Source organism: Myotis lucifugus, unplaced genomic scaffold (genome assembly GCF_000147115.1).
Source record: "Myotis lucifugus unplaced genomic scaffold, Myoluc2.0 scaffold_405, whole genome shotgun sequence".
NCBI classification, from domain to species: Eukaryota; Metazoa; Chordata; class Mammalia; order Chiroptera; family Vespertilionidae; genus Myotis; species Myotis lucifugus.
In genome coordinates this window covers 793,748-814,942 of record NW_005871453.1, presented here as the reverse complement: position 1 = coordinate 814,942, position 21,195 = coordinate 793,748, and the positions used below count along the sequence as shown (strand labels likewise).

Here is a 21,195-nt window from a genome sequence, read left to right as displayed (position 1 = left end):
TTTTCCCAATCAGCAGTCATTTTAAGCAGTGTGGGTCAAAGGCAATACAGCCACTAAATGTGCACACGGATAGTGGATGTTATTTAATGTTGACAGTGATCCCAGTGATCCTCCTGAATAATACCTGTGCTGGGTGATATTTGGAGTAAACTTCTGTTCCCATCGCCCCATATTGCAGGCGTCTCCAGGGTGTAGAACCCGCAGCAGGTGGTGTGATGTGTGCTGCCTTGGGATGCTAACCAACCAACCAACCAGACAACTAACAACAAATGCTAACCAACCAACCGACAACCCAACTAACAAATGAGCAAATAAACAAACTTGTCAGGATGGGAGAAGAGCTTCTTATTAAAAGACCCTCCCTCCTTCCTGGGTCTCCCTTCTGTCCTATAAGTAAGGGATGGGCCTCTGCCCCCAGGTCCTCACTCAAATCCAGACGTGCGCCTTGTTTGGGATATTGGAGTTCGTTGTGCCAAGTTTGGGCGCTGGACATATCTCATTTCTGACTCCCTCCATGGTGAGGTTTCTCATATCGCGTCTTGGGGACACGTCTTTGATTAGAAGAAATAATACTATAGCATCTAAAATATTTTGTGCCTTAAAATCTAAAGTTTACTTGAGATGACGCTGGTTTCCCAATTTTGTCAAAATTATTTATCTGCCAGGCTAAGAAACTATTCAGGCTTTCTGTGGCATGCAGTGGTTTCATACCATTTTATATTATTAAATTCCTCAGCCAGGACGTGATGTATTTCATACCAAATGCAGATCCCTTTGAGAGAAGCAGCCACTCAACGAGAGAGTAACGACTCGAAGGGGACGTGGTGTGTAGGGGTTGAGTGGGAATTGGGATCTTGACCTCCACGTCTACCACAAATGGGACTGTGAACTTGCTGGTACAGGGGCTCTGAAGGAACGAGGTGTGAGAGTTGTCAGAAATGTCTCAGGACACAATCTTGTGCTTTTAGGCAACTGGTTTTCATGGTTGTCTTCCCAGGAATATTTTGCATTTGGGGTCTGTGAAGGCGGTTGCTTTGCCCTGTACATCTTGTAGGTACGACTCAGAAGGGGGGAGAAATAGCTTGTCTTAGACATTCACGCGACATTCACGCTATATATCATAACACTAGAATATAAGCTAACTTGACAAGATGGGTGGACACGATCTTGATAGGGTGTAGGCCCCACCCAATGGGGCCCAGTGTCAAATAAGTAACCAATAGGTATTAGGTGCTTAGTTTTCTGTTAAACATGGAACGTTAGCATTGTTTTGAAGTTTAAGAAGAGTGGAAGTAAAGTGAGAGTGGGACTTGTTCCCTGTCCTTAACACAAAAGCCATCTGAACCATGGTTCACTGGATCTGTTAGATGGTTTATGTCATTGATCCAACACAACGGTACTATAACTAGGAATGCATTTCCTTCCTCCTTCCCTCCCTCTCACCCTCCCTTCCGTGTTAATCCTCACCCGGGATATTTTTCCATTGATTTTTAGAGAGAGTGGAAGGAAGAGGGAGAGACAGAGAGAAACATCGATGTGAGAGAGACATCGATGTGAGAGAGACACATCGATTGGTTGCCTCCTGCACACAACCTGACCAGGGCCAGGGAATCTGCAACCAACGTACGTGCCCTTGACGGAAATCGAACCTGGGACTCTTCAGTCCGTGGGCCAATGCTCTATCCACTGAACCAAACCAGCTAGGGCTAGGAATGCATTTACTTGGTTTAAAGCAAGTTGGGGAAGAAAAAGAATATAATTCTTCAAGTTCAGTTCAACCTTTAGAGCTCCTTTTTGGTTCTCTGAAGGTGAGTATTGATTCTTAACCCAGGAGTGTTAGGTGGCACATTTGGGGTGGGGAACAAGGATGCCTCAAGTCCTGCAATCCCTATGTGCAGTGTCCAGAGGAAGATGCTGGTAGTGTCAGAGGCTTGGCATAGGATGCACAGGTGTCTTCAGTTGTATTCATGGAGCATCTCTCTGTCCTAAGCACAATACAGACGTCAATGTTGTGGGGGCTCCAAACATTCCCAGGTAGGCATTTCACATACCGGACTTCTGGTAGACCGTCTTCACACAGTGAATTGCTGTCGGTGGTAGGTGGTGCTTTTTATTTCCTTAATCTCAAGCAGAGATCTTATAAATTCCCTTTGCCTGAAATCAGCACGGTTGCTCTCTCACCTCCCCAGATTTAGAGCTCTTTGTTTTCTTTTGCATACTTTCCCAGAGAATCCAGGAGTTTTAATACTTTTTAAAACAACTATAACTTTTCAGAGCAGGGCAGTATTTGACTGAAATGTTGTGTGTTAAAACATACTGTATTTACCCTGGTGTCTTTACTTAGGAGGGATGTTAATAGCTGTGGCTCACAAAGGGGTCTGCAAGTCATTTTAGAAAAAAATGCATCATAAAGAGTTTCCAAAGTCAAATAAATCTGCTTATCTTTTCTAGATCAGAGTTCCCAAGCCAGTTTGAGCACAGAACACTTCTGAGATAATTCTTGGTATAATGGCATTGGTATACCTGGTATATTACCATTATGCTTGGCTGCTAGTTTGGGAAAAAGCTGATCTTTGAAATTTAGAGACCTAATTTGTAGATAACATTCTTTTTTGTTTCTTATCCATCTATCTCTGTCCATCTTTCTTTTTACCTCACCCTACAGCATTTTTCTTTTATCCATGTTGATTTAATCTCTGCTGAAGAATTTTCTAAGTTTTAAACCTGAATCCTGACATTGATAATTCTTAGCATTATGCATTTCCTTATGTCTTCCTTGTTGTTTTTTTTTACAGGCCAATGAATTGTTTTATTTCTTTTTTTAAAATTCTTGCCCTTTTTCCCCCCATATACCCTCTGCCACCTCCACCCTCTACCTGCCCCCCCCCCCAACATTCTTTTGTTGTTGTTGTTAATCCTCATCCAAGGATATTTTTCCATTGATTTTTAGGGAGAGTGGAAGAGAGAGGGAAAGATAGAGAGAAACATCAATATGAGAGAATCACATTAACTGGTTGCCTCCTACATGAGCCCTGACCAAGGCCCAGGCTGGGGAGGAGCCTGCAACCAAGGTATGTGCCCTTGACTGGAATCGAACCTGGGACCCTTTGGTCCACAGGCCGACACTCTATTCGCTGAGCGAAACCGTCTAGCCGCCCACGCCCCCCCAACATTCTTAATAAAATGAGTTCACCTGAAGTGGGCAGTGTCCTTTGGGATTTAAGTAATCAAAATGAGATATTATTCTCTAAAACACTCAACAATTTAAATACTGTTCAATTAAAATGAAAATTAATTTTGCACCCTAAAAGCAAATAGTGATTTTCAGTGGCTCTCTTAGCATTCATTCTTTCTCTCATGTCTGTCTGGAAGAATGAGTCTGAGTTAAGTAAGGCAGTTACTTAACTACCGTAAGTAATTTTCACAAATTCTACTGAAAACTAAGAGCAATCAGGGATTTGTAGGCAGTGACCAGAAACTGTCTATGTGGTTTTTATACCCTTCACCAAGTGGCATTTATGCACCCGTAGACTCATGTACTGTTCAGATACTATTCCAGAAACTTCCCTTATATAGTGCATTGCAATTTCAAAGGCAAAATAAGATTAATCTTCGCATTCTGCACATTAGAATATTTTCCACTAGGATTTACTTAAATCCATGGTGCACAATGAAAACAGTCTAAGCCAATCAAGCAGGAACTTGGTTAAATGTTGCTCCTTGATGAGTATTTTTTACCTCTGGCAGTTGGTAGGGGGATGTTGTCCAGTTGAACAACACTGTGGACTCCAAGTCAAAGCTAAGAAATGAAGACCTGTAAGATAAAATGCTGGTGTATGGAGAGTCCAGACAGCTGGACCCTGCGCTTGCTTGCTTTCTTCTTTTTTTAAAATATTTCTTTATTGATTTCAGAGAGGAAGGGAAAGGGAAGGAGAGATAGAAGCATCAATGATGAGAGAGAAACACTGATCAGCTGCCTCCTGCAACCCCCCCTACGGGGGATCGAGCCGGCAACCCCAGGCATGTTCCCTGACCAGGAATCGAACCTCAACCTCCTGGTTCATAGTAAGGTGCTCAACCATCGAGCCACACCGGCCTGGCTGGACGCTATGTTCTCACTGTACGGGGCTGGCAGCCATCCTGGCTCTGGATGATGGTGATGAGATGCCCCTCCCCGCCCTTTCTGGGTCCTTGAAACTATCACCATCCCGTTAGAAGCAGTGTCACCGGTCAGATTATGTTTGTTCGCAGGTTTTGATTTGTGGAATATCTGAGTGGAAGGAAGTAGCAGGCGGAGGTTTTATTTAAAGATCAGAGGCTTCGAGGTGTGAAGAGCTGAAGGGGGGAAGCTGTCACACTTACAGGAGGCTCTCTCATCCCTTCCAGGGGGAAAATTGGGGGCAGAAAGGTCAGCTTCTCAGAGACGAGGGCTGCTTCTGTTTACAGGTCACTGGCATCACTCCCGACCGGGGGACACTGTCCTCTCGGCTTCACGTGGTCCGAGAGAGCTCTCGGCTCAACGTGCTGACAGTTCCTCGGAAACTGGATACACAGTTCATATTCCGTCTCTGAAAAGCCTTGCAAGTTAAAAGATCTCATCTTTTTCTTTTGTGGGTTGCCTTAAATCTTATTTAAATTCGTGGAATGTAAATTATGTCTTCCTTCTATATAAGGATTGCCGTAGCACCACTTTCTATAGATCTTGAGTTAATTAGAAATTAGATCATGATGAAGGGATGAAACATTTTACTATTTAAAACACAAAACAATTGACTTGAGAGTCAGTTCTGTGGGACCCTTTCCCCCTCCCTACATGGGAGTCCTTACTTGTTCTTAAATAAATCTCCATCTTTGCTATACCAAAAAAAATAAAAAAATAAAAAAAAAATAAAACACAAAACAATTAAAAATCCTGTTGACTGTTCTGAAGCTTTCTGGACTTTACATATTTTATTGACTGCACCCCAAGGTTAAACTGCAAGAAGCTCCTCTAAAGAAAACGTATTGTTTTTCTTTCAATTCTGGAAAATTTCAAACCATCCTCAAGAGCAGAGGATACTATAACAAACACCCATGTACCCATCCCCCAGCTTCCGCTGACATCAACATTGTACCAAGCTTATTTTGTCTCATGTTAATTTTTATATTTTATTTGAGCATTTTAAAGCATACAGGCTATGTCATCTGTAGATCCAGCATTATATACCTCTAAGCGCTGAGGATGTTATAAAACAATATACCCACATTATTATATCACACATTACAGGATTTCCAATAATGTCACAGCATCTTAAAGAAAACCTTTGAAAGTATTTGAACACGGATGTTGCTATACGGTTTTCTTTCTGCATCTCGGAGGGGGCTCGCCCGTGTAGATGCTTTCATCCTGAGACACGGCTTCTGTGAGCTGGCTTGTTGGAAAGCACCGCTGTGGGGAGAGGCCGAGAGGGATTAAAGAGTTCAGCCCAGATTGCTCACAAAAATTAGGGCTAAAATTCGTATTCTATGGATTGTTGATGGAGTAATCGGTTCCCACATTTAGCCTCACTTTGGTTCCTGACCGTTTCTAGGAATTTAAATATACATTGGACATGCTTATAGCGTAACAGTCAATGGACTTTAGGGCCCAATGTATGTTTCGCTTTTATAACGATAAAGTGAATAAAACATACACCATGATTCTTCCTCAGTCCCTCTCCAAAGGATAAAACCAAACAATTCCACAGAGGTAGCCATTGTTAAAGATTTGAGGCATGATTCCTGACTTTTTAAAAAAATTTTAAATATTTATTTATTTATTGTTAATCCTCACATGAGGATATTTTTCCATTGATTTTTAGAGAGAGTGGAAGGGAGAGGGAAAGACAGAGAGAAATATTGATGTGAGAGAAACACATCGATTGGTTGCCTCCTGCATGTGCCCGACCAGGGACCTGGCCGGCGAGGAGCCTGCAACCAAGGTATGTGCCCTTCCTTGACTTGAATCAAACCCAGGACCCTTTGGTCCTCAGGCCGACGCTCTATCCACTGAGCCAAACTGGCCAGGGCTCATTCCTGACTTTTTTAAATGCTTCTACAAACATAGGAGCAAGCACTTTCCCCCACCTCCCTTCCTGTTAGTTATTTTTGTTTTAATTTAAAGAAATTATAAAGCAACAAACAGTCTCAGCAACTTGCTTTTTTTCACTTTCATTGGGGACATCTACCCACATCATTGTATCTAGATTTACGTCATTCCTTTCATTGCTTTCTATGATATGGATATGTCATAATTTCATTTTTTCCTCTACTGATAGATGCTTAAGGTTGTTGCTATGATCAATTATTGTGTGTTGCACATCTTGCATGTGTATACAGATCCATATCTGTTAGACTGGGTAGAGCCAATGGGCATGCATATTTAACTTATTCGCTAAAGACATTTACTGACCTATACTCTGATTTAGATTTTCTTCCCTTTGACTTTTTTTAAAGTTTTACTTTAAAAACACTTTTCTATTAGAAAGAAGGAAACACATTGGAGAGTTTTCTTTACAAATTTTGTCATGGTTTTAAAATTCCTTCCAAGTAATCTTTTTTATTCTAATTATGTGTGTTTCCTTATTATATTCATGAGGTTCTGGTTCCTTCCTGCCTACACCCACTTAACAGTTCTGCTTCGTGGGGTTTGCGCTGGAGTCGGGGTGAACTGCAGGCTCGCAGCCCCATCTACCACCTGGAATGTGGGGCCCTGGGCCCCTCCCACCCAGTGCGTCATCCAGTGAGAATGAACCGCCAGGAGTGTCGCTTAGGTGGTGAACATAGTGACCTTAGCAGGCCCACCTCCTCTTCCCCAACATCCTGACAGCTGTCAAGAGCGCATCTGTTTTGTCCATTCATTAAAGAGCTTGAGACCCCCATGGCTGACTCCAGTGGAGAAGGAAGGGGAGCAAAATCTGGTCATTTTTCTGCAATGCCTTGGCTGCCATGTTGGAGATTGTCCGTTGTTCTTACAGGAACGGGAGGAAAACACTGCTGCTGGAAGCACTGGAGATCTTTTTTTCACCGTTTTGTTTAGTTGTAATGTGGTAGTACTTTACGGGAGTGAACTCTGGCTGACCTTCTCAGAGGATATAAGCTTGAAAACATTGAGGGTTTTGATTTGCTCAAAGGAGGCGTTTACCCTTTTTGAAGCGCAAAGCCAGTGGGAAAATAGGTTCTCTGGTGCTGACTATGTTTAAATGGAAGGAGCCTGTCTTTCAAGTCTGGTTCCCATCTCAAAAGACATAACTTTTGAGAGAATGACTGAGGACGAGTGGTTACATGTTTATTGATTATTGATAAAGAAATATATCCATAATATCTGAAACAATCAGGTTATAAAAAGCATGTATTCTCCCTTTTTAAAAAAATGAATGCCCATAGGCATATATAGACAGAAAGGACTTACATGTTAAGGAGTGTGGGTTAAGTTTCTTATGATTTGGGGTGACCTTAATGTACTGGTAACTCTTAGAGGCACCTGAACCCTTAGCAACAGTATGAGTTATTTAGATGGTTTAGGATGGGAGCAAAGGAAAACATGCCCCCCCCCTCCTTTTTTCTGGCGAGGAAAAGTTAATTACCCATCCTCAAGAACACAGGAGGTTTTGTAAAAAGCATCTCCAAGTGGAGCACAGAGCGGTGAAAATGCCCAAGTGTGGCGAGGAACGAAGTCCCATTTTTGTGTGGGGCGTCAGTGTGTCATGGACTCTGACTGCTCACTTGAGACATTACCCAGGGGTCACAGTTTGGGTGCGCTTGCTGGACCCAAGCTATGAATATGCTAAAACTCAATTTTAACAATGTCACCGTCATAAATTGCCTGTCACCAAAGTCACCTCATCAGGTGCCTTCCTGAAGTAGAGACAGTTGCCTGCGGCCACTGGGAATGACTAATCTAACATTTATCTACACATTTCACATACAAAGTCGGCCGGCAGGTGATCTCAGTTTTTAAGACTCACTTTATTTACATCGTCTAATATACATCATATACATATAACATTTTTTAATCATTTTTTATTTTCAATTATAATTGATATACATTATTATTTTGATTTCAGGTGTACCCCCTCCCCACATGATTAGACATTATGTAACTTACTAAGTAATCATCTTGATAAATCTCGCACCCACCTGGCACCATAATTAGTTATTAGAATACTAGAGGCCTGGTGCACAAAATTCGTGCACTCGGGGGGAGGGGTGTCCCTCAGCCTGGCCTGCGCCCTCTCACAGTCCGGGACCCCTCACTCCTTACTGCCCACCTGCTCACTGCTCCTTACCGCTGGGCTCACTGCTCCTTAGCACTGCCTCAGAGGCGGGAGAAGCTCCCGCCACCACCACTTCGCTTGCCAGCTGTGAGCCCGGCTTCTGGCTGAGCGGTGCTTCCCCTGTGGGAGTGCACTGACCACCAGGGGGCAGTTCCTGCATTGAGTGTCTGCCTCCTGGTGGTCAGTGCGCGTCATAGCGACCGGTCGTTCCTGCCGTTTGGTCAATTTGCATATTAGCCTTTTATTATATAGGATTACTGACTATATTCCCTATGCTGTACTTTACATCCCCATGACCATTCTGTTACAACCAATTTGTATTCTTAATCCCTTCTCCTTTTTCACTCATTCACCTAAATATACATATAACATTTCTAAACGTGGATGAAAGTTTGTGCCTGTGTCCTATAAGATCCTTCACTTTAAAAGATACTCAATTTGACTCCTTTGTGAATTATCAAATTGGATTTGATAACTCACAAAGCATTATGAGAACTCTTTTAAGAATTATAGAAACTCTGTAGAACTCTAATCACTATAAAACTTCAGCGTTCTGGTTCCTAAACCAGGCGCATAGTTGACTAACATTTACTGCATTGAAATTAATGTGTTAGAACAGCTTTCTCATGTTCCCTGTTGAGTTTGCCATATTGTGGTGTATATGTCAGCATTTTTTAGGTCTGGGATTCATGGGGTTACCGTGTAGCCTAAGATAATATGTTTCTTGCTTTCCTCCCTTGGCTCTTCTTCATGTTATTAATCAAATGTAAGTCTAACCTGTGCACAGAACTAGTGGGATTAAGTGAAAATACTCGTAATCACTGACATTTTTGCTGATGGGCCTTGTGGAGCCCTCCCTCCCCCTCCTTTGCTCTTGTCATTGGGTTTCATTTAAAAGTCCCATCTTTCATATTTTGGTAAGAGAAGAACTTAAGTGGAAATGTAATCTGAGTATTCTGACTAATAAATGGACTCAGCGTGGGCCTGTGGAAGCCAACCATTCCATGGGCAGTGCACGCATTAAAGTGCAGTGGTACGAGGTCAGGAGGCGGCTCATGCAATTGAAGGGCAGCTTTGCCGGGAGCAGAGAACAGCCAGGTGAAATGAATGTAGCACAGTTCAAGCCTTCTAGGTGGACCGTCTGGAACCCGCTGTTCCTTTAAGGCTCTGATGGGAGTCACTGATTTGGCCAGCCTGCTCCCTGGGCCTATCGGCAGCGTGGAGTGATGCCAAATGGAGTGTTAAGCTTTGAGGTTTCTTTGGGGTCCAGGGCTGGATACTGTGGAATACTCTTTGAGGCGTTTTATCACTGTGTGTAGTAACAGGTCCTGCAACAATTCATCGTGTTGTAGGAAAACCCTGGAAGTGGTCAGTGGTGAGTCCTGGCCTTCAGGCCACAGCCACCTCCATTCCTGAGCTTGTCCAGCCAACCTGCAGTCACTTGTCCTCACCTGTGAAATGGAAACCATGGCACCTGCTAAGTTGGCTTTAAGACAAATGAGAAAAGTACATGAGCTATAAAGCATTGTTGAAATCTTTAGGTTCCTATGGGTTATTGTGCTATTTTTGTTATTTATTTATTTTTAAAAAATATTTTTATTGATTTCAGAGAGGAAGGGAGAGGGAGAGAGAGAGATAGAAACTTCAATGATGAGAGAGAATCATTAATCTGCTGCCTCCTGCATGCCCCCTACTGGGGATCGAGCCCGCAACCCTGGCATGTGCCCTTGACCAGAATCAAACCTGAAACCCTTAAGTCTGCCAGGACGATTATCCACTGAGCCAAACCAGCTATGGTTTATTGTGCTATTTTTATTTGGCTTAAAATTTTTTTACCTGTAGTCTCAGGATTTAAAAAATGGCCTGAGGGCATGTCTGTATGTCTGTTGTTTTTGCAACTGATGACCTCAATTGCACAAGCTATCCAATAGGGAAGATTGCAAATGACCATTTTAGTAATATTGTTATGGAAAAACAATAACTCATAAAAACGTGTTACATACCTCTTTTTTGTTCACTTTGGATAGACTGGCCTTTGAACCACGGGGTCTTTCAACTTGCCCCCCTTCTCTGCATCCACTACCCCCTTCTCAAACTCCCCTTGCCTGGGAACTTAGACCTCAGTGTTACCTTTACTTCCTCTGAGAAGCCGTCCTGACACCCCAGCCTGGGTTAGGGCCCTCAGTTACTGTCCTTTGTTCTATGTGTTCCTCCTTCATGACAGTTTCCATAGCTGCGAGTTAGTAATTATTTTTTTTAACTGTCTGCCCTCTATCTTGAGAAGGACACATTGTCACTTATGCATATTCTAGTCAAATATGCATAACTTCTAATCACAAGGAAACATTAAAGTAAAAGACTTTTTTAAAAATCTGCGTTCCATGGTAGTTTATAAGCTCAAAATGGTGGGGACCACACCTGACGTATTTATTGTTTGTTATATCTCAAATAAGCCTGGAATGGTGGGTGTGTTAATCATGCATGGTATTCAGGTGAATGAATGAATGAATTGTGTGCATACTTATCTGCTTAACAATAGCTCCTTGTACCTTTTGTAAAGTAGCTGGATCATTCAGATGAATAAAAAAGGCTTAAATCTTCATTGTCATCGACCCTCCTTTCTCTGTATTTCTCCTCGAAATGATTTCTTTTTCTTGAAGTTACAGGATTTCTAACTTGGCCGTGAAGACTGAAATTAAGTTTTGTCTTCCCATAGCTCCTACAGAAGAATGGGCAGCTGTCCACCCTCAACGGCTTAGCTGAGCAAGAAGAGCTCACCCCGCAGGAGGGCGTCCTGAATGGCCAGGAGGAGGAAGTCATTGTCCCAGAGGGTAAGTCACCCTTCCCGGCTCTGAGCAGAGCCACAGGGGCTGGAGGGCAAACGACACCTGCAATGAACCCAGGAGAGGAGTAAACACAGGTCTGGGCAGGATGTGTATATACCGTTATCCTCCCTGGGGGTGGGTGGTGTTGACCAGACAAGCAGTGAATTGGTTACAAAAGGAAATATTTATCTGGCCATTTGGGTAGGCCCTACACTGAGGTTAGGACGTTATATACCAGTTCTTGGGTACAGGAAGTGAAGTCACGTTTCCTCTTTCTTAGATGTCCTTACCTGGAGCGGAATGTTTTTTGTTTTGTGTTTCCACTGTTGCCTTGTCCCAATTACTTGTCTAGTGTCTAATGTGAACCCTCGGAAACGCTGGAGTCCCGTTGCTTTAAGAGTCAGTATCTACACGTGCACAGATGTGTCAGTAGTGTGCGTTCCCCCTGGGCGCCTCTCTTTGCCTAAACTGTGAGATGTTGTATGTGCGTAGCCCTTGAGCCTTGAGATCCTAGAGGGGTGGTTACTGGAAAGCGAGCCTCCCACCACAGAACCAGGGGTTTGATTTCAGCCCATGAGGAGTGGCGAGAACCACACCTTCGTGTCAGAATCCAGCCCCCGTGAAGGCCCACATGTGAAGGGCCACGTGTTGAAGAACCTGGCTCTGTCCTTGAGTTCTCTTTTCGTCATTCTATTTCGTCATCAGTGAAGGAATAACTTAACAGCCACTATCGGAGGATATACGTGGATGATTTGGCACACGGTAAACCGACTCTTGTGTGTAATGTGAACGAGACAAGTGAATGGGAAAGTCCTGTGAGAGGAGACTGGCCATTGCCTGGGTTACATGAGATTCTTCCAACGCGTGGGACCCGTTTTTGTTTGATGGCCCCATAAAGCTGCTTCGAGCTGTAGAGTGGGAAGTTTGTCCTGCTTTCCTTCCAGATTATTTGGCTGGTCAGACAGTATGATGTGACAAATTAACAGGGGAAAAACAAATTTAATTAGGGACATTCAGGGGGTGTGGGGCTCGGGGGTGTATAAAGATAGGAGACACAAAAGGCAGCCAGGTGATTGAATCTTTATAATCTCTTGAGCTAGGAAAGGGGTGGGGTCTGGAGATAAAAAGGGGAGGAAGGCCGAGGGGATGCTTGGGAAACAGAGATTGCTTAGGTGAAATGGGGTTTCTGGTACTAGCTAGCTCTCTTACTGGTACTGGCCCTCTTTCCCATGTACATTTAGGCAATTGAGCGTGAGGTGAAGAGTTTTTCCTGAATCTGCTGGGTTTTGATTGTCTTTCGCTCATAATAATCCTCCAACCAAAGTGGCATATTGAGAGACTTGCTTTAAGCCAGTGGTTCTCAACCTGTGGGTCGCGACCCCTTTGGCGGTCGAACGACCCTTTCACAGGGGTCGCCTAAGATCATCCTGCATATCAGATATTTACATGACGATTCATAACAGTAGCAACATTACAAGTAGCAACGAAAATAATTTTATGGTTGGGTCACAACATGAGGAACTGTGTTTGAAGGGCCAGATGGTTGAGAACCACTGCTTTAAGCCCTTCAGTGCTGATCTTCCTATGGCACAATAGAAAGTTAGGATATAGACAAGTCTCCCAGCAGGAGGGCTTGCATAACCTAGTATAGAGTTTCAAACCATTTCCTCCAAAATAATCGGAAGGGCCCAACCCAGACTCCAAAGTCTCACACTTTGTCCAAATCACACTTTGTCCAAATTTGCCAGCAGCAGATGTGGAGTCTTCCATGGCCGAGCCAGCGTGCTGGGGGCTTCAGGGAAGATGAAAACAGCTGAGAAATGGCCCATCACCTATGGTGCTCACCATCCGGGGAGACAGGAAACTAGCCTGTGGAAGGATAGATGCCGCAGATAAAAATAAGGTTAAGACGGGGTGGTGGTCTCATGAATTCTGCAGGAGATGAGAGCTGCTCCGAGTTCAGGCGGAGCAATCGTTTGAGGCCAGTGGGTGGGGTAAGATCTGGGCGCTGAGGCGAGGTTGTGTTTAGATGTTTGGAGACGGGATGCTGCCAAAGTGAGAATAAGAGCCAACACGTCACCAGTTTTTATTATGGTCCCTGGAACTGTGCCTTTTGTGCATTATGGCCTTAAAACGTGACAGCGCCCCTGTGAGGTGGGCTGATGCCATTCCCAGGATTCAAGCCCATGTCGGCAGATTGCCAAGCTCCAGCTCTCAGCTGCTGTGCTGTTGCTACGCGGGGCGTGTCCACAGGCTCGCCTATTGGAACTGTGTACTCGGAGCAAAGGGTCGGATGGAAACCCAGACAGGAAAACAGCCGGTGCTGGGCCCTGAAAGAAGGGTGGAGAGTAGAAGGCATTTAGTAGGCAGTATCACTGAAATGTGCCACCGAGGTCGTGCCGGGGTCAGGCTCTCACCGGACGTGTTGTGTGGGATTGCTAAGAGAAGGGGGACCGGGCAGGTGCCCGCATTCCCATATAATCCTTCCTATCTGTGGCATGTTTGCTGGAGGTCTGCTGGCTGTCTTCCTTTAGTCCAGATATGATTTCATTCACTTTTCAGCCAGGTGGGTCAGCACTGATTGTTCTAGAAAGCGACCTGTCCCCACCCTCGGCTTACTCCATTGTCTCCCTAAGCCCACTCAGGCGTCTGACCCTGGCCTTGGGGCTGCTGAGCAAATAGTAAATGCCTCGTGCTGGAAGAGTGGACATTCATATACCTCGTCCTTCAAAAGATCCTGAAAGGGCTTGTCATCTTGGAAAGAACACACACACACACACACACACACACACACACACACACACACACACACGGCCAAGGGCTGCCCAGGCCCCCAGAGGCCCTGCCTTTGGGATGAGCTTTCGCTGTTTTAGGCTGAACTGTTTCTCTTATGAGTTACTGGGTCTCTGAGGCAGCTTCGTACACTTGTTTGTTTGTTTGTTTGTTTTCTGTTCCCACTTTGTCTAGCTGGTAAGGTAAATATGGAGTCCTGATGTTAAATTCTTAAACAATATTTTTTGTGCTTTTTCTCTTGACATCAGTGATGGCCTATGGTTAGATTTCATAGTTATTTCCAGAAACCCAGTCTACATGTACACAAAGGCATCATTTGGTTGGAACACTTACTTGAAGATTCTGGGACCTTGGTTTGGAGCAGTCAACCTCAGGCAGAACAGATCTGTCCCATCCTGGTCCCTGGAGGCCTGGCCCACGGTGGGATTTGGGCCTGCTCTGGGTGATCACCTGTTGGGAGAAAACTAGAAACTAGGGGATTCCTGCTGGAGGGTTTTCATCTACAGTGACAATGTTTAGCAGAGCCAGAAGGCAATGTATTTTTGCACTTTGACTTGCTTGCTCTCTATCTGAGACCAGAAATACTGGTAATTCAGAACCAGTCCTCTTCCTATAAAGAAAATGGGATCCTACTTTCTTGTAAATGTTCTTTAAATGATAGAAAAAGGGAACTGCCTACTAAATGTTTTCTAAACTGTGCAGCAGGGTCAGGTATACATGTTTTGGAGGGAGCTTCAAGATTATTTAATTTCGGGGGTCACCTTTTAGAGAGTGCACACAATTAGAAATATTTATTAAAATGAAAAAAACAAGGAAGCCCTGGCCGGGTAGCTCAGTTGGTTGGAGTGTCATCCCGATACGCCAGGTTTGCAGATTGAATCCCCAATCAGGACATACAGGAATCAACTGATTAATACCTAAATAAGTGGAACAACAAATCAGTGTTTCTCTCTCAAGTCAATAAAAAAGAAAGAGAAAGAATTCACAACAAATTACTTTAGCCTTGGAGGTTTAATCCTTCTGAATTCTTTTTAGGTGACTTACAATTTATCAAACTGCTGCTGTAGAATTGCAGCCCTTTCCCAACTGGAAAGTTCTATTACAGCGTGCCCCTCCCAGCATTCTCAGGGGCTGCATAAGTGCCATTAGATTTGTGGAAAATCTGCTTCTGCCAAAAAAAGAAAAAAAGACACGTCTCAACCCAAATTGTCATTTGTTCTGTATCTGTGGCTTATATGGTTTTCCATGAATTGAAATGCCGGAACAAAAAAAGATTTTTAAAACATTATATCTTGGTCTGGGTCCAATTTTAGGTTTAAAACTTTTGCAAATTAGAACTTTTAGATGAAAAAAAAAAGGCAAAACTCAATCCTAGTATCTGTTGGGCAGGTTATTTTTCCCCCCAAACAAATGGGAAAATTCAACACTGTGACATTAAAAATGTAAAGACCCTCTTTGTTCTGGCGGTAACATATTTGGTTGTTAAAGGACCTAGAGAACTCATTGCTATATACCAGCAAGCAAGCGATCGTCTCGGTTTTAATACGTTTGAATTTATCGTTGACAAGGCATCTTTTTTTTTTTTTGCCTTTCTGCAGAGTAGACACAGCCAACATCGTAAAGCATGTGAGAGCCGTGTTTCCCCTCCACCTTTCACAGGTCACGTATTTGTGTGAGCAAATAAACAGTGGTGGTCTTCTTTTGGTTTTGACATGTTTGCTCACATGAGCTTTGTACTATTTGCACACCCAGAGTGAGGACGTTTGCACCAGCAGTTGGGTGCTGTGCGCTAGCATTGGCCACTGGGGGCTGCTGCTTTCAGAGTATCTCCCCACTAACCAGAGAACAGGCTGTGCTGCCCTCCTCAGAGAATGGTGACCAGGTTGCTCAGGTAATGGGCATGGGGACCACGGTTGTATGGCTGCTCTGACCCCAGGGGCAATACTCACCTCAAGAAAAATAAAGACCTGCCTGGCCGGTGTGGCTCAGTGGTTGAGTGTCGACTTAGGAACCAGGAGGTCACGGTTCGATTCCTGGTCAGGGCACATGCCCGGTTGTGGGCTTGGTCCCTAGTAGGAGGTGTGCAGGAGGCAGCAGATCAGTGATTCTCTCTCATCATTGATGTTTCTATCTCTCTCTCCCTCTCCCTTCCTCTCTGAAATCAATAAAAAAATATTTTTTAAAAAAGAAAAATAAAGACCAAAAAGACCCCAAAATGTTGTTGCTTAAAGCAGAAGCTTTTCTGAGGGTGGGTTTCTGACATGTCACAGGATTCTACTTTTCTGTATCTGGATATTTCCCACAGACACAGTAACGAAGGAGCCATTGGCCAGTTATCTAGAAGCTTAACTTGTAACACAATGGAGAATTTCATTTTGCAAATGGTGCTTCTTAGCACCGTCTTGGCGTTTATTAAATTTGCTGTTTGAACCTGCCGGCTCCTGGAGTGCAGGGCCTGTGGGATATGGCAAGGCCATAGGGTTACTGCCAAGCGATCGCAGCCCTCCCTGCGGATCTTGTTACCGTACAGAAAATCCATTCTGGAATCACAAGTAGTTTTTCTTTGCTTTTGATCATTTAAGAACTTTCTGGATAGTGAGTACCCTGAGGGCTGCTCCAGGTCTCTGTTCAAAGATGACCCCCTCCCCCCAAATACTTGTTTTTCTCTGAGAGGCTGTTTCTCTACTGGGAAGAAACGTTTTTAGGATTCAAACCCTTTTCTATTTCAGTTTGTGACATAATTGGCACGTTGTTGGTATTTTCATGAAGACATGCCTATTGCCCACATTCCTTGTTATTTCTCTCCACATCGCTTGTCAACATCTGGCATTCCACATGTCTGTGTCTTACCCCCACCTCTGCTAGGGACCGAGGAGGGATCTAGATGGTTCAATCCGGAATCCCCTGGGCCTAGAACAGTGTCTGACACATAGTAAGTGCTCAACAAATATTTGAGTAAATGAAGACAACATTTTAAGTTAGAGTTAACAATATTATACGTTTACTTCTATGGGAGAGGAGGATCTGTTTTTCGCTTTATATCCATGTATTTCCTGCGTAGTTTAGCACAAAGCTTTATAGCAGTGGTTCTCAACCTTGGCTGCACATTAGAATCACCTGGGAATCTTTTTTAAAATCCTGATTTCTGGGCCTCGTCCTCCGGAAATTCTGTTTCTTTGTTATGGGGTGAGGCCACAACATTAGTAACAAAGAAACAGAATTTTCCGGAGGATGAGGGCCCAGAAATCAGATTTTTTTAAAGAGATCCCAGGTGATTCTAATGTGCAGCCAAGGTTGAGAACCACTGCTTTATAGAGTCATCCGTGGCTTCTTTGTGGCATCAGCTCCGACACAGCTGGATGCTTTTCAGTCCTCGCGCTGGGCTCTCGCAGGTGCGTGCTAGTGGTTGCCCAGGTGTTGCCTGGAAACGTGAAATCAGACCCTGACCTGCTCGTGATTAAATGAGGACTCCTAGTCCTCAAATGCTATCTAATGTAAGTGCTCAATACACAAAGAGAGGGGTTTTTGTTTTCCCTACTCTGGTATTTCGAGTACAATATTATTGCATGACGGTTTCTCAAGCTGTATCCTGTTTTGTAATGTTTTGAAAACGAGGGAGAACATTCACAAAATAGGCCTTGAACTTGACAAAAGTACGACAGTGTGCAGTTTCTGGGAACGGTTTTAATCCACTCCCCGCTCTGTAGCGATGTTCTTAGCATGCCTCTCTGAAATTACTTATGTCATTGACAAATTTTGGGTATAATACTCTAGTGCTTTCATCTCTAAAGAAACACAGATTTTTTTTTGTTAGTAATTAACAGTCAAGCTGTATGGAGAAGACTTTTTCCCTCTGAACTGCATCCAAGTCTGACAGTGCAATGAACCTTAATTTTTCCTTCTAGCTTAAAAAATGGGGGTGGGGAAGGTAGAAGGAGTAAGATCTTTATTCATTCTCCCTCCCTTTTATAAATCACTTCATGCCACTGTGTAACCTTGATTTGAACATATCCCTTTATCTCTCTGAGCGTCAGTTTCCAAATGTGATATGAACATTTTCATCCATCTGAAATTCTATGATCGAGTAACCTCAGAATTGGTAGTAATATAGGCATTAGGAACCAATGATGGGTTGGCCGCTGACGACAATGAAGCGACCTTGAGCAGGTGGGAATCTACTTGATAATTTCATTGTGCCTTTTTATAAGAACACTTTTATGCTTTTTCTCGTTAGTCTGATCTTAAAAGCCATCTCCTAGATTTGAAGTTTTCATTTGATGAACAAAAAGTTCAAGAGGGGAAAATTTATTGGAGAATGTCCCCTTGTGTAATCATTTAGGTATGAAAGATAAGTAGTTTCATAAATGTGTCTACAGGTAACATGTCTTCCCCCCGCCCCCCCCCCCATATGGGAGAAGATGGGAATTATGTAATAGGGGTTGGTTATGGCCCAGGATGGGTGAAAGATGTTAAATGTCATACCTACTTGCCCTAAAGACTGCCAGTCAATCTTTAATTACTGCAGAGACTTATACGTAGCTAACATTTAGAGGTTACTTCAGTCCTTCCTGAGTAGCGTTGATGTTCTGGTCCATTTGAGGAAGAGCAGTGATGAGACAGCCTATGGGCTTGTCCAGATAATCAACCAAGATTCAGACCCTTCCCCCTGAGAGAATGAGGTGGCCCACGATGGCTCTCTAACTGTGACTAAGCCACTAATGAAAACAGTAAGTTATTTTAGCCAATTAACTTATTTAAAGAACATTCTGTAGGTGTTTTCTCAGAGATCGACTCCTCCCCAGTTTCACCTACTATAGCCACTCCTAGATGGTTCTACACTGAGATGCTCTAGAGCTCAATGTCCCCATATTATATGAAAGGATGGCTTCATAACTTCCAGAAGACATATTCTCTGGGCTTAAACTTTACAATTTTTAGCGTATCAATGGAGTCTTATTCCTGAGTAGCATACTTTGAATTTTTCCCAACTACTGGTGTAGCGAAAGTGTCAGTACCCTGCCGATGTCCACCTCTTACCTCCAGTGTTAACACTGCCTGTGTTACGTACTTTGGTGAAAAGCGATATGTGCTAGATTTAATTAATGGACGAACGGGTTGCCTGAATGTGTCTTTGTGTGGCCTTGCAGTATCTAGGCTGATACCAAACACAAGGCAGCTATCCTGCTGTGTTCCCTTGCTAGGGCTGCCATGATAAAAGGCCACAGAATGGGTAGTGTAAACAACAGAAATTTATTTATATGTCTATTATTTATTTAAAATTTTAAAAAATATTTTTATTGATTTTTAGAGAGAGGGAGGGGGAAGGAGGAGGAGAGAGAGAAACAGTGATGTGAGAGGGAAATATGAGAGGGAAACATGGATTGGCTGCCTCCTGCACACCCTCTACCGGGGATCTAGCCCGAAACCTGGCATGTGCCCTGACCGGGAATTGAACCAGCGACCTTTCTGTGCACAGGATGACACCCAACCAACTGAGCCACACCGACCAGAGCCAGAAATTTATTTTCACTCAATCTGGAGGCCGCGAAGTCCAAGATCAAGGTGTCATCATGTTTAGTTTCTCTGAGGTCTTTCTTTTGGGAGGGGACACAGTTCAGCCCAGAGCACCTGCCTTCACGAGGGACCAACGAAAAGTCAGGTGGAAGGGGACTTGCGGCTGTCTATCCAGGCTCCTGCCCCCAGGTCGGAGGCTGTCCTGCTTAAACACTGGAAGGTCGGGGGGGCGGGTTCTCTATAAAAGGAAGCCAGCGCCCCACTGCCCTGCTCTGCTCCCAGCGCTGCCTTCTGGAACAGATCCCCTTCCTTCTCCGCACGGCAGCCCTCTAAATATTAGAACACATTCATCATGTCTCCTCTTTCATCTTTTCTTCCCTAGGCAAAACATCTCCAGAGAAAATAAGTCCCACATTAAAAGAACAGTGCCAGGGCTTATATATATATTTCAAATATGAATGTGTGTGATGGAAGCTTGCCAAGCATAGCTGGGTTTCAATGTCAACATTCCTGCTCTTTAAGAATAGTCTCTCTCTCAAACTCTGTAAACAGTGAGAACAACTTAGTTTGCTTCACACCAAGAGTGGTTACGTACCGAAAGAATTGGTCAGAGGAGCTAAGTACATTGATGGAGAATATATAAGAGAGACCGCTTACCAAGGATGTTGGTACATGAGCCGAAGCCAAAAAGAATGAAGGAAGTATTAGTACACGTCGGTATGTATTTCTACTGCTGGAAATATCGCTCACCCTTTCGGTACTTCACTCACCATGATCATAAGCTCAGTGCCTTACCTGATACAGTAGCTAGAAGTGAGAGCAGGAGAAGTCCCACTTTCCAAGTAATTGTTCCTTGTCAGTGGAGTGGCAGAGTCACAGAGGCAGGACTCCCGCGGAGTCCCTGAGATTAACCGCAGGCTCTGTGGCTCACTGTCCAAACCCAGTGAGTGAACTTTTTACGAAAATGCAATGCTTGCCTCATGCTTGTCCGGTCTTGGCCCCGAACATTCCCAGTTGTGTTGGTTTGCATTCAGTGTTCGAACACAGGAGTCAGTCAGTCAGTCCGATGCTGTTCTGCGTCTTAATCCCTGGGACAGCGCGGAGGGTCCGGTCCATCCTTCGTCCTCAGCCTCCTGAAGATCCTATAACGACGGGTGCCGTGTGAATCCGTTAGTCAGCCTGCTGGGTTCTCTTGACCAGGTTCAGTCCACAAACGCATGCACTTCACTCCAGGGAAGTGGTTTTCTTCTTTTCCTTTCTCTGTTCTCCTTTCGGAAATACCATGTTCAGATTTTAGACTTTCTAGACCAGGCCTAAGTAAAGCCTTTTTTCTACTTTTTATCTCTTCGCATTTGGCTCTGTGTTTTGGGAGCATGTCCTCAAGACTAGAGTTCATTTTGCTTATCTATATGGTTTGTTTTTGTTACTATATTTTTAATTTCTTTTTTGAAGTATCCTATTTTTTTTCTTGGCTCCAGGATCTTTTATGTCTCTGAGGATTTCTTTTAAAAGTTTATTTCTCTGCAAAGTCTCTTTAAAAGTTGGTGGGAAAAAATAATAGATTTGAACATGCTAACTCAAATTAAGAGACAATGCAAAAGACAGCTGTAACCATTAAATCTATGAATAGGAATTGAATTCCTTGCTACTTAAGAACTCATCTGTAGTCCAACCCTGTGACCTTTATGTAGTGGCTGCACCAAGGGAGGACGCCTGCCTGGGCATCTCAGTGAGTGGCAGGTGGGAGTGTTTCTTGTAGGATTTGGGTT

At 43.8% G+C, this 21,195-nt stretch overlaps 1 protein-coding gene across 1 annotated transcript in view; it reads left to right on the top strand.

Moving 5' to 3' along the window:
* Positions 1-21,195, top strand: part of AKAP12 (A-kinase anchoring protein 12) — a 73,190-nt gene that overhangs the window by 27,486 nt on the left and 24,509 nt on the right. Inside the window, 1 exon segment of the mRNA XM_014467586.2 lies at positions 11,011-11,125. Coding sequence (XP_014323072.1) covers positions 11,011-11,125 — 115 coding nt within the window.